The sequence below is a fragment of the Colobus angolensis genome, unplaced genomic scaffold (assembly GCF_000951035.1).
Source record: "Colobus angolensis palliatus isolate OR3802 unplaced genomic scaffold, Cang.pa_1.0 Scaffold19, whole genome shotgun sequence".
Classification (NCBI taxonomy): Eukaryota; Metazoa; Chordata; class Mammalia; order Primates; family Cercopithecidae; genus Colobus; species Colobus angolensis.
In genome coordinates, this window is record NW_012115043.1 from 8382987 (window position 1) to 8399494 (window position 16508).

The window sequence follows — 16508 nt, forward strand, 5'->3', positions numbered from 1 at the left end:
GTCTTGATCTCTTGACCTCGTGATCTGCCCGCCTCAGCCTCCCAAAGTGCTGGGATTACAGGCATGAGCCACCGTGCCTGGCCAACAGTCGCTCTTCTTAACCACAGCAATTTCCATTTTTCTTTCATCACCTAATTACTTTTGCCTTAGGCAAATGTATATTTATTTATTTTAATTTATTGTTTGTTTTATTTTCTATAGTGCATTGTCATATATCCCTGGAACTAATATTGGAACACCAATCTTGAGGGTTGGAATCATGAAGTGGGAGAGAGGGTTTACTCAATTTATCAATACCTAAACAACATTCTGGGTGATCTCTTTAAAAGCAAATCCATCTATACTTAATAAAGATTAATATAGTGTAAGATATTTAACACAGATTAAGATAGTATAAGGCAGTGGTCCCCAACCTTTTTGGTATCAGGAACTAGCTTCCTGGAAGACAGTTTTTCTACGGACTGTGGGTTGGGGTGAGGGGGATGGTTTCAGGATGAAACTGTTCCACCTCAGATCATCAGGCATTAGATTCTCATAAGGAGCACAAAACCTAGATCCCTCATATGCACAGTTCACCACAGGGTTCACACTCCTATGAGAATCTAATGCTGCCGTTGATGTGGCAGGAGGCAGAGTTCGGGCAGTAATGCTTACTGGCCTGCCACTCATCTCCTGCTGTGTGGCCCAGTTCCTAACAAGCCACAGGCCAGTACCTATCCACGTTCCCAGAATTGGGGACCCCTGTAAGGTATTTAACAAAGATTAAAAGATAAGAACCAGAATAAAGATCATATAAGGCCAAGGTGGGAGGATTGCTTGAGCCCAGGAGGTCGAGGCTGCAGTGAGTTAAGATTGCACCACTGCACTCCAGCCTGGATGACAGTGAAACTGTCTCAAAGAAAAGTAAATGGAGAACAAAACTTCTAAATTACACTTGGCTCCCAAATTACACTTCACTTACTTCATGGGCATGTTCATTTTGATGATGACTGAAGTACTGATTATTGCATTTATGTGTGATTATTTTGACACAGGATCTCGCTTCTGTCGCCCAGGCTGGAATGCAGTGGCACTATCACAGCTCATTGCAGCCTAACCTCCTGGGCACAAGCGATCCTCCCACTTCAGCCTCCAGAGTAGCTGGGACTACAGGTGCGTGCCGCCACGCCCGGATAATTTTTGTATTTTTTTTGTAGAGACAGGGTTTCCCCACATTGCCTAGGCTGGTCTCCAACTCCTGAGCTCAAGTGATCCACCTGCCTCAGCCTCCCAGAGTGTTGGGATTACAGGCGTGAGCCACTGCACCAGGCAATTCTTTCATTTATTAAACACCTACCATGTGCGAGACCCCTTACTGGGTATGGTGGATACAAAAACTAAAGACACAACTCCCACCCTTCAGGAGCTCAGAGTCTATCTAGTAGAGAAGGAAAGTAAATAGACAACTCAAATCCATGTGGTGAGTGACACTTTGGGCATACACAGGAGGCTTCTAAGCAGGGGTGGATTGTAGCTAAAATCTTGCCAGAGAAACCGTCAGTGAGTCTTTTTTTTTTTCCCCCCCGAGACAAGAGTGTCGCTCTGTTGCCCAGGCTGGAGTGCAGTGGCATGATCTTGGCTCACTGGAAACTCCACCTCCCGAGTTTAAGTGATTCTCCTGCCTCAGCCTCCCCAGTAACTAGGATTGCAGGTGCCCACCACCACGCCCGGCTATTTTTGTATTTTTAGTAGAGACGGGGTTTCACCATGTTGGCCAGGCTGGTTTTGAACTCCTGACCTCAAGTGATCTGCCTGCCTCGGCCTCCCAAAGTGCTGGGATTACAGATGTGAGCCACCGCGCCCGGCCCCTCAGTGAGTCTTGAAAGTAAGTGGAGGCCAACCAGGTAAAGAAGGAGGAAGTCGGCAGAAGGAGCAATGTAAGCAAAGGAATAAAATGATCTGATGTGTGGGGGATCTGCAATTTCTCATGAGGTTCAAGGGAAGAGTATGAGTTAAGGGCGTGACGAGATTTAAGGATGGGGAGAAAGAGGTGGGGAATGGCAAAGGACTTTGTTTGCCATGCAAAGGAGTTTTTATTCCCAAGGTTAGGCAGTACCACTAAAGCATTATATGTGGCAGGGACAGGATAAGATGCCACCTGTAAAACTCAGCACTGTGAAAACTGGATGGAGGAAAATAAAATCAGAGGTGGGGAGACTGATTTGGAGAGATTACAGTGATCTAGGCAGAAGCTAAGGGGGCCTCAATAAAGACAGTGGCAGTAATAATGGACAAGTAGATAGGGGTAGGACCCCTATCTAGGAGGTTGACTAAGGATCTACACAGATGATGGTGCTACGTATTATGATGGAAAAAGGATAGGCTGCCCCCGCCCCCAGAAGTGGGGTTTGCTTGGGGAGGGGGAAAAGACAGAGTTGAGTCTGAGTTTTAGACATGTTGTGTGTGATGTACCTGTAGTAGATCCAAGGGGGGATGTCCGGTAGGCAGGTAACTTTGAGGTCTGGCCCTCTGGAAAGTGGCTGGGGCTAGAGATACACGTTTGAAAACTGTTTTAGCTTTCTATTGCTGCTGTGCTAAATTACCACAAACTCAGTGACATAAAGCAGCACAAATTTAGACTTACAGTTCTGGAGGTCGTAAGTATAAAATGGGTCTGACCTGGGCTAAAATCAAGGTGTCGGAGCAGGCTGGCTCCTTCTGGAGGCTGTAGGGGAGAATCCTTTTCCAGATCCTGGAGGCTGCTCACATTCCTTGGCTCACGACTCTGCACAGCATCGCAGCACCTTTTCTCCCTCTGCATCCATCATCACGTGACTTTCTTCTAATTCTGACTCTTCCTGTCCTCTCATGAGAAGGACCCCTAGGATTACATTGGGTCCACTTGGATCAAGATAATCTCCCATTTCATGATCCTTAACTCGATCCCCTCTGCAAACTCCTTTTAGCCATACAAAGTAACATTCAGAGGTTCCAGGGATTAAGACGTGACCATCCTTGAGGGGGTAGGGGAAGGGGGGTAGGGGCATTATTCAGTCTTACCACAGAAGTTATGAGCATTTAAAGAGCCACGAAAAAGGGTGAAATTATTGTGCACAAGTGGGAATCATGGGAATACTGTCAGAGAAGCCAAGGAAAGAACATTTCTTGGGTGGAGGAGAAATATACGGTGAAATGCTGCCAAGAAGTTAGCTAGGAACAGAACTGAAAACTGTCTACTACTTTAGCAGCTAGGCTGTCGTAAGCACAATGTCAGCAAAGTGGTGGGGGGTAGAAGACAAACCGGAGTAAGTTAAGGAATAAATGGAAAAAGTGAGGATAGTAACTATAGGCACCTCTTTGAAAACAGATGCCTTTAAGCATAACAGAAAGGAGGAAAAAGAACAGTAGGTGAGAAAGGGCCACAAGCCACAGGGTAGGAGGGTTGAGGATGCTCAGAGGCTGAAGGAAAGGGCTAAGAAAGGATAAAGGTTTGAAGGTACAAGAGAAAGAGCTGTGAGTTCCCCGAAAAGCAGGATAGTAGTGGGAGGATGAATTCAGAGAAGGGGCAGAGAGAAGAGCCTGGGATAAGAATGCCTCTGAGACCAAGAGGAAGGAGGTGAGGATGAAGGTGGCCTGTAGGTTAGGGAGGGAGAGGAGGCTAACGTGTTTCATGACTGATGCTTTCCTCTGGAAGGAGGGAGGTGAAAGATCAGTCCATGAAGAGGGACAGGGAAGAGGTAGGAAGCTTGAGAAGAATAGTGAAGGTCTGAAATGGCTGTGGGATGAATGGGAAAGGCTGAGACTGGGAACATGTGCAAACAAAGTAGGAGAGTATCGACAATGCTAGCGTCATCAAATTGGTTCTTTCCGTCTGGGCGCGGTGGCTCATGCCTGTAATCCCAGTACTTTGGGAGGCCGAGGTGAGAGCATCACTTGAGCCCAGGAGTTGGAGATGAGGCTGGGCAACATAGTGAAACCCTGTCTCTACCAAAAAAAAAAAAAAAAATTAGCTGGGTTAGGTAGTGCCTGTAGTCCCAGCTACTCAGGAGGCTGAGGTGGGAGGATCGCTTGAACCCAGGAAGTAGAGGCCACAGTGAGCCATGATCACACCACTGCACTCCAGCCTGGGTAACAGAGTAGACCTTGTCTCAAAAACACCACAAGGCCGGGCATGGTGGCCTACGCCTATAATCCCAGCACTTTGGGAGACTAAGGCAGGCCGATCACCTGAGGTCAGAAGTTCAAGACCAGCCTAGCCAACATGGTAAAACCCCATCTCTACTAAAGATACAAAATTAGCCGGGCATGGTGGTGTGTGCCTGTAATCCCAGCTACTTGGAAGGCTGAGGCAAGAGAATTGCTTGAACCTGGGAGGCAGAGGTTGCAGTGAGTCAGGACTGTGCCACTACACTCCAGCCTGGGCAACAGAGTGGGGCTCCATCTAATTTAAAAAAAAAAAAAAAAAGCACCACAAAAGAAATTATTTTCAAGTGAAAACACAACAACAGAAACTAAATTTGCAAGGTCTAAGAAAGGAAGGGTGATCAATTTAAAGCTACAGGTTCTACAACAGAATAACCTCAGTGTATGCTAAGTATGATGCACAGGAACAGGGGAGCTGGCTATTTTTCTAGATCTTTAAACAATTCTGGGTCAGATATAAAGTTTGCTAAAATATCTTAAGTCTGCCATGGTTTGAGTCATATACCTATCAAATTTGCAGAAACATTTTAAATTTTATTTATTTATTTATTTTTGTGAAACAGGTCTCACTCCACTGTGCAGGCTGGAGTGCAATGGCCCGATCCCAGCTCATGGCAACCTCCACCTCCCAAGTCCAAGCAATTCTTCCACCTCAGCCTCCTGAGCAGCCGGGACCACAGGCGTGCCCTGCCATGCTCGGCTAATTTTTGTATTTTGTAATTTTGTAGTAGAGATCGGTGTCTCACCATGCTGGCCAGGTTAGTTTTGAATTCCCGACCTCAAGTGATCCACCCACCCCAGCCTCCCAAAGTGCTGGGACCACAGGCGTGAGCCACTGCGTCTGGTCCAAATTTACAGAAACATTTTTAAAATGTGCAGTCCATTTCAGAGAGCCATTAGCATTTTCATTTTCATTACGTAGTTTTTATTTTAGACGAACATTATTATAAAAAAAAAGTTCACCTGGAATAAAATCCATTTAAAAAAAACACAGCATCAGTATCAGTACACAGTTAATGAATTGGCTTAAACAAGATTAACCACATGACAGGTCCACTTATCTGCAGGAGGTTTTCACATTAAGCCATTGGAGTAAAAATAAAATATGTTTAAACATGTACAGTAGGATAATTATATGGAAAAACTAGAGAGTTTCCATTAGGGGCATGATTTTCATCAACAGTTTATGGTATTTTGCATGAAAGGAACTGCAGTGTCAGCTGCAAACAAAATAAAACCCATCTGTAAGGTCATAAAATTGAACTATAATAACTAAATTCACATTTTAAAAAAAGGTAAAGTGAAATAAGTTCTATTAGTTTCTTGGCACAAGAAATGCAATTGCATATGGCACACGCATTTCAAGAAATGAAGTAAAATCTGAAAATATCCCTAGAATAATTGTTTGCTAATTTTTATTTCTGTACATTTCATTTAGATTTTTTTCAGAGTGAACATGATACTCATTAATTTTATTAGTCTAAAAATATGACTGATTCTACTCTAAAGTCGTGCTAGAATTTGAAATTCTTTTAGCATATCCTGTCCGTCTGGGTCCCTCTGTATCAAGGGATTTCATTTTTAGACATTCCTTTCCAGCCACTCCTGTGCCCCCTTTGGATGTAACAAGGAAAAAGGAATATCTCTTCTGTTTAAAAAAAAAAAAAAAATTCTAAGAAACCTGATTGCAGAAATGAGTGCTTAAAATTTACGATAAGTAAACCAACATAATGAAATGTGGTTTTAAAATCTTAAGCTTAGAAGCTCATCTTTAAAGACTGAGAACTAAATTTGTAAAGGAGTCTAAGTCATGAACTTGAAAAGAATGTCTGCTTAAATGTATCACTTACTGATCACAGGAAAAACTTTATAAGCCTTAATATAGACTCTCGGCATTCAGAACCTGTAAAATGGAGTTATAATCTCTTACTTAGAAACTTCTGCAAAAACGCACCTATATTGCACAGCTAAATTTATTAATGGAGACAGGGAGATAATACTTTTTTTATGCTACTGGATATGACATGTATGCTCTATTCTAAACTAATATTTCCTACCTTTCCCAATGATGTCTTCAGTTCAAAACAAAACATAGAGTCTAAATTTTGTTAGATGCTTAAAAGCTGGCTCACTGTTTTTCTACCAGGTATTAGAATACTAGTTAGCTAAATGAGGTATAATTAAAAAATAGTCCTTCAAAGTAAAGAGTATAGTCTTCTGAAAATTTATAACAAAGACTGCACAAAATGTTTATGTAAATAGTAAGAAACCCTGCAGCACCCACTAACTGAGGCACAGGTAGATTATTGTATCATAGTCTGTCCAAGTAAAATATAGCTAAAATAAGTTCCCAGTGAAACATTTTACAATCAACTGATTTACATGCTACTTAGTTACAGCACATTTTCACTGTCTGATACGCTCAGACTCTATTTGAAAAGGTCTAGTCCAATTATTGTCAAAAATTTACACATGATAGTAGAGTGCAGCCACGGAACCACTAATACTGCTGCAAAACTCTTCATGTACCTTATCTGTAAGACCGCAAAAATGTCCACAAAAAACTAGATTTCTTCCGTTTCAGCAGGGAACAGACAATTAGCTGTCATTGAATTCATCTACAAATAGAAAAAATAATGCACTATATGTACATTATTAAGCAAAGTGGAATATTTATTGGGTCATTTTATCATGCAGAAAGTGAATTGCCTAAGGTCTTAGCTCAATGTATATACAATTTAGCAAAGCTAAATGTAAGAAAATAGCAAGGACAATTTATTTCTATATAACAGAGCATATACTCCCAGTTTGCTGCTACTTCAAAGAGCACTTTTAGACTCATCTAACTTTCACAGGCTCTTTCAAGTGAAGTTCATGGAGACTAGTTATTCCACATAAGACAAAAGAAGAAAGAAGAAATAGAACCAAAGCAAAGCATTCTGTTAAAAAAAAAAAAAGTAATAAAAGCTAACCACAGAATATGTCAGTTTTGGTTTGCAGACAACCCCTGAGATTATATAAACCAAAGCATTAAGACACCAAATAGTCAGAGGTAAATTACTAAGAGAATTACATTCATACATGGTGTCATAGCACTTATCTTTTAGAAGGTACTTTGTTACCATCCAGAAAGCTTAACTGCTTGGATTTTTTTCAGGAAATAGTCAATACAAGATGTTTCTAAAAAATTATTTTTTCCTTTTGAAAATGTATCTAATTTGAAGATAGTAGAATTACAATAAACTTTCAATCATGGAACTACTAATTATACCAGATCAGCAATGAATGACTTTTAAGCCTACAGGTAATTACAAAAAAATTTACGGAGGCTGAAATTTGTCAACAGTAAGTTTAGTATATCAAAAATAGCTTGGGCATATTTGCAGCTGCTAAATTGTTCCTTTATTTTCAAGTAAGTACGAAAGATTGGTTCAAGCATTCTAATGACATATCTTAATTTGAAGAGAATTCTCTGTGGTAACAAGCAATCCCTTTCCACTGCCATCTCCTGTTCTTAACTATCCAGCATGACAGTAGCCTTTGTGAAGGAAAACAGGCATACCAGGAAGAATAATTATTAACAGAATTCGTTTCCCTCATCCCCTCTGTATTATCCCCCCTCTGTGTTATGACACTGAAGGCTAGAGTAACAGCAATGACATAGTGATCTGAATTTGGCACATAAGTTAACACTAAATACCTTGTGATGGTTTTATCTACACAAGTATACCAGTACCAGTGTTTGTTGAGAAAGGCAACTAAGCTTTTGGTCGGCTTTAGCCCAGATGACTAGACTAAGTTCTGTAACAATGAACCAAAACAGATGGAACTGGGTTCTATACATTCAACAACAGCTGTTTGAAAACTGAAACCTTGGTTCTGTTTTCTCTAATGAATGAAAAGGCAAGACTTTTCCTAGAGGCTACACTAGGTCTAAGTACTTTTATTTCTAAAAATACCTCCCAAATAAAACCAACCAAAAGTCATTATTTTCACCATTACCAAGAGCTAGCTCTATTAAATTTATATCAACAAGTTAATCTGTCTTTATATAGGCAAGCTTTCCACAAACTAAAATCTAAACCTAACTTTTGTAGACATGGATTATGGCAGGAATTTGGTATTACAACTAAACCAGCCAGCTAAGGAGTGAACCTAAGAAAAAATCTATTACATATCCTTATTGACAGAATCACAGTTAGACGCTGGACTAAAACCCTAAATGGTATATCTCTCAGCCCACGTAAAATTTCAGCTCAAGAAGTTCACAAATAGAAACAGATAATAATGTTCAAATGTGTTATTAGTTTTAGGTAACTGAGTGATAACAGTAAGTCAAACATGGAAAAGAATAGCAAATACAAACCCCAGGGAAAAATGAGATTATGGTTGAGTTCCAAATGCAGTTTCTATAGATTAGGCAGAGGTAATCATTTTAAAAAGTGATTCATTCAGCTACCCAGACTCCGCCAAACAGGTCAGGAATGAGCAAAGCTCTTAACAATCTGAAGAAATAAAGAAACTGTGGCCTTTGATGACTAGATGGGCATTTCAGTAAAATTTTTTTAATGACTTTAATGATTCTTATTTAAGAAAAAGCCCTTAAATAAATGCTACCAAGACAGTAATATTTGATCATATGAACCAGACCAAATACCCTTTTAGTATAACCTCTGCCGTGAATGCTCTGCTTTTAACATTGCCACACGTACAATTTTGTCTAGAACTTCATGACACAAAAGTGTGCAAATATGAGTCTAAGATTGTGCTGAAATAGGGAAAGGCTAACACTGATGTGCAAAGTAAAAAACATAGATAACAACTTCTGCAACAGGTAATAAAACAAGGAAAAAAACGAGTTAGGTCCTGCATGTGTCTCCACTTCATTGCTTCCATGTTTGAAAAAAGGAGCCTGTTCTTTTGCTAGGCCATGAGGCTGGAATCCATTTGGCGTTCTGTGTTGAGAGGTCTAAGTTCAGTGGTGCTCTCAGCAGCAGCCGGGAGGTGTGATTCTGAGGCTGGGTGACCTGTGCTTTCAGAGAAGCAGGAAAGGGCCCTCTAGGTGTGCTGCAGTCTCTCAGAAAGAGTTCATCAAAGTAGCGAGCAACGAAAGAAACTGGTCTTCTTTGATCGGTTTTCTGTTATTTTCACTGGTCCACCTGCTCCTGCTGAATTGCTGTCATTCTAAAAAATAGAAGATAAAGTTACCAAGGAAATAAAAGTTTCATGGTTTGACCTCAGTTACCTAAAAAATAAAAATAACTAACCACACCATGTGAAATGTGTATTCTAGTGACATGTGTATTCACTAGAGTATTTTATTAGAACAGGAACTAGTTAAGCACCAATGTTGTCTTTTTATTTGGAAGTGGTGAATTAAAAAGAGGAAAATGCCCTTACAATAGCAGCTTTTATATCAATAATGTATTAGATAGGAAGCTTCTATTTCTAGTTCCAATGGAGTGCAAAGTTTCAAAGGTAATGATGGAAACAATGTTAAGATACTGGCATATGCAATTCTGTTAGAGGTAAGAAGAGCTAGTAGTATAAGGTATGCAATTATACTCAGGACTCAGCATAAAACAAACTTTCAAGGTTGTCTTAATGATTTCAAATTTAAGCACACTTTGGCAACTTCAAAATCATAGCTACATAGATATAAATATCTGCCACATGAAAACTGAACTGGATAATTTTATGGCAAAAATCGATTTGTGCCATTACTATTTTTATTATTCTGGTCAAAATTCAATTTCAAGATCACTTAAACAGCCAGATGAAAGATACGAAACAGCTGCAGTTCAGAAATAAGAATCCTAAACAAACAGAACTAAGAATCAGAGTTCAACCAAATGAGTATCTGAGTCGGGGAAAAAAATGAGTTTAATGTGAATATCTTATAATTAGACCTATCCTTTTCATCAAATGCCAAATAGAGAGCATAATGGAAATAAAAATTATAAGTGATACAAACCATTTTTCTGTTGAGTTTTGTCATTATATCTCGCGCAAGTGTAAAAAATGCCTATAGGTAAAACAAAACATTTTCATTATTATATATTCACTATATATATATATTCCCCCCACCTCAGAGATGGGGTCTCGCTATGTTGCCCTGGCTGGATTGGAACTCCTGGGCTCAAGCAATCCTCCCACCTTAGTTTCTCCTGAGTAGCTAGGACTGCAGATGTGAGCCACGATGCCTGACTTATTTTAAAACAGAAATACAGAATTTTTCATTATTTCACTATAAATATACCACTTTAAAGTTTTAACATTGAGAAAGTAACAATTGTAATCATAGTACGCATGTGTTTACTCTTTTGAGATTGTATCATAAACATTTTCTAATGTTATCAAACTATCATTCATTCATCAAATATTTTCTTCATGTGACATAATATCTATCACACTAACACCCTTGCTGAATCACGAGTAACTTCCTCAGTACACCAAAAACAGGACAGAAGCTCTGTCTAAGCTACCCAACTTCCCTAGAGCAGGGCACAGTGCTGATCTAGGAGATGCTGAACATCTAGTTTAATGAGTGAATAATTATGTATTACCCTATAGCTCTAAAATATGCCTTCACAAAAAACTCTACTTTTTATTTCTGACCTTTTCTTTCAAATTGCTCTCAGTGTTATAGCTGAGTATGTATAATTTTCCATGTCTTAACACTTCAAAATCCCAACAGTTGCTGGAGCTCTCGGCTAAATTCCCCACCGTGGAAGTCAGTTCAAATAGAAGCAGGGCAAATCTGATTACTCTTAGTGATAATTTATCTATAATGTCTCTTGATACAAACCAAGCATTTTTTAAACCCATCATCTCTTTTTCTATGAAGCCAAGAACTATTAAAGATTCTCCATTTGTCTCCATGCTAAACCCACTGTTAAATCAGCCTCTTTGTTCCCAACACTCCTGATCCCCAAAAACTGTTCACGACAAGGATTATTTCCAATCTAATCAAATAAAAACAATATGACAACTACTATTATTACTCATTGTCAGTGTCTCACTGTCAAACTCGTCACCTATGAGTCTAACCACACTGTTTAAAGCTCTGGCAAAGTTGTTACCATCTGTATGCCTGGCTAGAATCAGCAGCTCAGGCAACTCCCTGAGAGTTCTATCCATACTGTTGCAAATTATAGGATTTCATTCCTTTTTATGGTTGAATAGTATTCCATTGCATATACATACCACATTTTCTTTTTCTTTTTTTTTTTTTTTTTTGAGACAGAGTCTCACTCTGTTGCCCAGGCTGGGTGCAGTGGCACAATCTCTGCTCACTGCAAGCTCTGCCTCCCGGGTTCATGCCATTCTCCTGCCTCAGCCTCCTGAGTAGCTTGGACTACAGGTGCCCACCACCACGCCCAGCTAATTTTTTGTATTTTTAGTAGAGACGGGGTTTCACCGTGTTAGCCAGGATGGTCTTGATCTCCCAACCTCGTGATCTGCCCACCTCGGCCTCCCAAGGTGCTAGGATTAAAGGCGTCAGCCACTGCACCTGGCCCATACCACCATACCACATTTTCTTTATCCATTCATCCACTGATGGACACTTAGGTTGATATACTGATTTTTTTCTTTTGGGTAAATATCCAGTAGTGAGACTGCTGGATCATATGGCAGTTCTATTTTTAGTTTTTTGATTGTTCTCCATAGTGGCTATACTAATCTACATTCCTACCCACAATATATGAGGGTTCCCCTTTCTCTACATCCTTTCCAGCATTTGTTATTGCCTATCTCTTTGATAAAAGCCATTTTAATTGGGGTGAGATGATAGCTCACTGTAGTTTTGATATGCACTGCCCTGATGACTAGTGATGTTGGCATTTTTTCATATACCTGTTGGCTATTTGTTTGTCCTCTTTTGAGAAATGTCTATTCAGATCTTTTGCCCATTTTTAACTTGGATTATTTCTGATGGCGGGAAATCCTTTTGTAGCAAGCAGAGGGAAGCATTTTTCTGCTTATCTAAGCTTGTGTAAATAAATCAGTAGAGGCTTCCTGTTTCCTAACACCCATTGGCCAACCTAAACAAATAACTGTTACATTATTTAAAACAAAGAAAAAGTTCTGATCAGTGTCCACTGGCTAATAAAGTCATGTAGGTCTTGATTTTTAACCATCATGTTATGATGAACAATAAGTAACCTAGGAAATTAAATGTTTATGAGACTATCAGTATGATTAAAATAATTACATGTATTAACACATATCACATGTAAATTATAGTAAATTACATGTATTATTTTTATGATCAGTTGAAAAAATGTTTTTTAAAAAAGAAAGTATCAACAGTTCTCTTGGCGAAGAAACCTTTTTTTTTTTTTTTTAACACTTTAAGTTCTGGTATACATGTGCAGAATGTGCAGGTTTGTTACATAGGTATACACGTGCCATGGTGGTTTGCTGCACCCATCAACTGGTCATCTACGTTAGGTATTGAAGAAAACGTATTCTCTTAAGACTTTAGATGGTTTGGTTTTCCCTAACAGCTAACTTAATGAAAATTTATTAACGCTACTCCCTGATAAACACACTTTCTTATTTCTACTAAATGCCACTGTTACAATTTATTGTGCTTAATCTACCTCAAATGTGTACACTAAAGGAATGTGTCCTATAAACTAACAGCTTAATTCTCCCTTGAGAGAGAACAGCCTTGAAAGTGATTTAACTCTTCTGCTGCAGGCATACAGGATGACATGAATGAGCACAGGACACTGGTTGGTCTTCTAGTCAAGGATTTCCAGCTGCCCAAACAAAGGGCAAAACTGAACTTCCACATTCTATTCTGAGAATCTTAACTGTGCAATCTAATTAACCCACGTGGAGGCTACATGCTAGAAATTCAACAACCAGTGTCTGCATAAAAATCAGAAGCAGCCGGTTGTGGTGGCTCACGCCTGTAATCCCAGCACTTTGGGAGGCCAAGGCGAGTGGATCATGAGGTCAAGAGATCGAGACCATCCTGGCCAACATGATGAAACCCCGTTTCTACTAAAAATACAAAAATTAGCTGGGCGTGGTGGTGCACACCTGTAGTACCAGCTACTTGGGAGGCTGACACAGGAGAATCGCTTGAACCTGGGAGGCAGAGGTTGCAGTGAGCTGAGATCATGCCACTGCATTCCAGCCTGGCAACAGAGCGAGATGCCATCTCAAAAAAAAAAAAAAAAAAAAAATCAGAAGCACAAAAGCCTACAAAGTGGAGTTGGGTCAACAAAAGGTATTCACTAGGTCAGAAAATACCAAAGCTTTGAGAGCTGCTTGAACACAGGCCCCTAAGCACCTGTGCTACTCTGTAACAAGTCACCAAATGTTTCCTTCTTACCTCTTCTACATTTGCACTGGATTTTGCACTTGTCTCCAAGAATTTAATCCCATAGTCAATTGCTAGCTGAAAGGCAAACAAATATTTAAATTTAGCAAAAGATGCTTGAACGTATAATGCATTTATATTTCTTAGGTTTTTCAAAGTCTCAAAGGTAGGGTATCTATTTCAGAACTCCTGTGGTTCTCAAATTTCTTTGTTTTCTTCTACTGTATTCGGAATTTAATAATTTAACTCAATCATCATAAGAAAGATGGCACAACTTCCATTTAAAACATAATTTAAGGCCGGCCGTGGTGGCTCACGCACTTTGGGAGGCCGAGGCAGGCGGATCACGAGGTCAGGAGATCGAGACCCTCCTGGCTAACACGATGAAACCCCATCTCTACTGAAAATATAAAAAATTAGCCAGGCGTGGTGGCAGGCGCCTGTAGTCCCAGCTACTCGGGAGGCTGAGGCAGGGGAATTGCTTGAACCCGGGAGGCGGAGGTTGGAGCGAGTTGAGATCACGTCACTGCACTCCAGCCCGGGTGATAGAGCAAGACTCTGTCTCAAAATAAATAAATAAATAAAATAAAGTAATAATAATAGTTTAAGTACCTCTCATTTTTTCTTTTTTTGTACTTTTAGTTCTCTAATATAGGATAAATACCCACCCTCCTGAGGTAGGAGAATAGGGTCTGGAGGCAAGGAACCTAAAACCAATTCATACTGACTTCCTATAACTAAATCAAAAGAAAAACCCCAGCCTTCCACGCCCAAGTAACAAAAGTACAGGGGTTATTCCCTTTGCAACCTCCTCCCGTTTTCTGACTCACAGATTAAAAATGGAAAGTACCTCTGATTGGTCCCCTCCCACAACCAATCAGACATCTGCGCAGGGCATAACTTTGTAACTTCATTTCATCCTCTGATTGGTCACCTTCTGCAGCCAATCAGACTGGTCATGGGCCACTACTTCATTTATGTAGGGTGTGAACCAAGTAACCCATGGGAAATTTCTAGAGGGTATTTAAACCTCAGAAAATTCTGTAACCAGTGCTCGAGCTGCTTGCTCAAGCCCACTCCCACTCTGTGGAGTATATTTTCATTTTGATAATTCTGTGCTTTTTTTTGTCTTCATTCTTTCATTGTTTTGTTTGTGTGTTTTGTCCAATTCTTTGCTCAAAATGCCAAGAACCTGGATGACTTGTAGTCATGATCCTCCACTGGTAAAACTACCATTAGCCTGGGATTCATTCACTCCTTTTATCTGCTCCCAAAGTATAATTCTCCAACTTTATTATACTGACTTTTAGGCCGGGCGCAGTGGCTCACGCCGGTAATCCCAGCACTTTGGGAGGTCGAGGCGGGCGGATCACCTGAGGTTAGGAGTTAGAGACCAGGCTGGCTAACATGGTGAAACCTGGTCTCTACTAAAAATACAAAAATTAGCCAGGTGTGGCAGTGGGCGTCTATAAACTCAGCTACTTGGGAGGCTGAGACAAGAGAATCGCTTGAACCAGGGAGCTGGAGGTTGTATTGGGCCCAGATCGTGCAATTGCATTCCAGCCTGGGTGACAAGAGTGAAACTCCGTCTCAAATAAAAAACAAAAAACTATACTGACTTTTAATTACTTTTTTTTTTTTTTTTTGAGACAGAATCTCGTGCTGTTGCCCAGGCTGGAGTGCAGTGGCACTATCTCAGCTCACTGCAACATCTGCCTCCGGGTTCAAGCGATTCTCCTGTCTCAGCCTCCTGAGTAGCTGGGATTACAGGTGCGTGCCACCATGCCCAGCTAATTTTTGTATTTTTAGTAGAGACAGGGTTTCACCATGTTGGTCAGGCTGGTTTTGAACTCCTGACCTTGTGATCCGCCCACCTCGGCCTCTCAAAGGGCTGGGATTACAGGTGTGAGCCATTGTGCCAGGCCTTAATTACTTTTAATAAATGAGTCCAGAATTGAACAAAAATTTAAATACTAAAGCATTCAAGCTTTGATTTCTATTGAGACAAACTGTGAACTCTCATATATTCCTCCAAAAGTTCCTAGTTTATTTACAATGCTAAAATTAAGTAAATGTTTTTAGGGGAAAAAAGCCTGCAGCAAAAGTTCACAGTCAAATTGAAAAACAAAATGTGGCCAGGCATGGTGGCTCACACCTGTAATCCCAGCACTTTGGGAGGCCGAGGCAGGTGGAATACTTGAGGCTAGGAGTTCAAGACCAGCCTGGCCAGCATGGCAAAACCCCGTTTCTACTAAAAATACAAAAACTAGCCGGGTGTGGTCGCACATGCCTATAATCCCAGCTTCTTGGAGGCTGAGGCACGAGAATTGCATGAACCCAGGAGGCAAAGATTGCAGTGAACTGAGATTACACCATTGCACTCCAGCCTGGGAGACAGAGCAAGACTCTGTCTCAAAAACAAAAACAAAAACAAACAAAAAAAAAAGAAAAAAGAAAATGCAATTTGCATATATAATTTTTTTAAAGGCTAAAGCAAAATTCCAAGACTTAAAAAGTGAAGCTTCTAAGTCAATTTAGAATCTGCCACAGAAGTAAATATGTGCACAAAATATTCCTTTGCTTTAAAGGACACAAAAGAGAGAAATGCCCATAAACAACGTATAAATGACATCCATAGCTTGATCAGTTACAAGAAATTTATCCATAAAACCTAAAGCTAATGTATAGTAAAATATTCTTAGGGAAAAAAATGAATTGGAAAATGATTCCTGTTGAAACTTCACCTACCCTGTAACTTTTTTAAAAAAAAGAATCAATTACTTTAACTTCAAAACTGGGCATTTTCACACAGATCTGGAAGAAACAGCCTGAACTCTAAGCTGCAGGAATCTGAGAAAGGACCAATTTGTATCTCCCAGAAAACATTAGCAAATTCTTTAGGAATGAGTCATGACCACACAGTATAGGGAGCTGGATCTCGAATACTAATTCACACCATTCAAGTATGGATTACATCTCTTTGTTGTTG

General features: G+C 40.0%; 1 protein-coding gene across 3 annotated transcripts in view; it reads right to left on the reverse strand.

The window, feature by feature from the left end:
- Positions 1–6837: 6837 nt before the first annotated feature.
- RAB8B (RAB8B, member RAS oncogene family) overlaps positions 6838–16508 on the reverse strand; it is a 77509-nt gene continuing 67838 nt past the window's right edge. Inside the window, exons 6-8 of one of the 3 annotated variants that reach the window (XM_011940434.1) lie at positions 13532–13597; positions 10157–10207; positions 6838–9366 (exon numbers count right to left, since the gene is read on the reverse strand). In XM_011940434.1, coding sequence (XP_011795824.1) covers positions 9274–9366; positions 10157–10207; positions 13532–13597 — 210 coding nt within the window. In that variant the 3' untranslated portion in view covers positions 6838–9273. The remainder of the gene's footprint in view (positions 9367–10156; positions 10208–13531; positions 13598–16508) is intronic. The other 2 variants (XM_011940437.1, XM_011940435.1) reach the window with 2 other exon arrangements.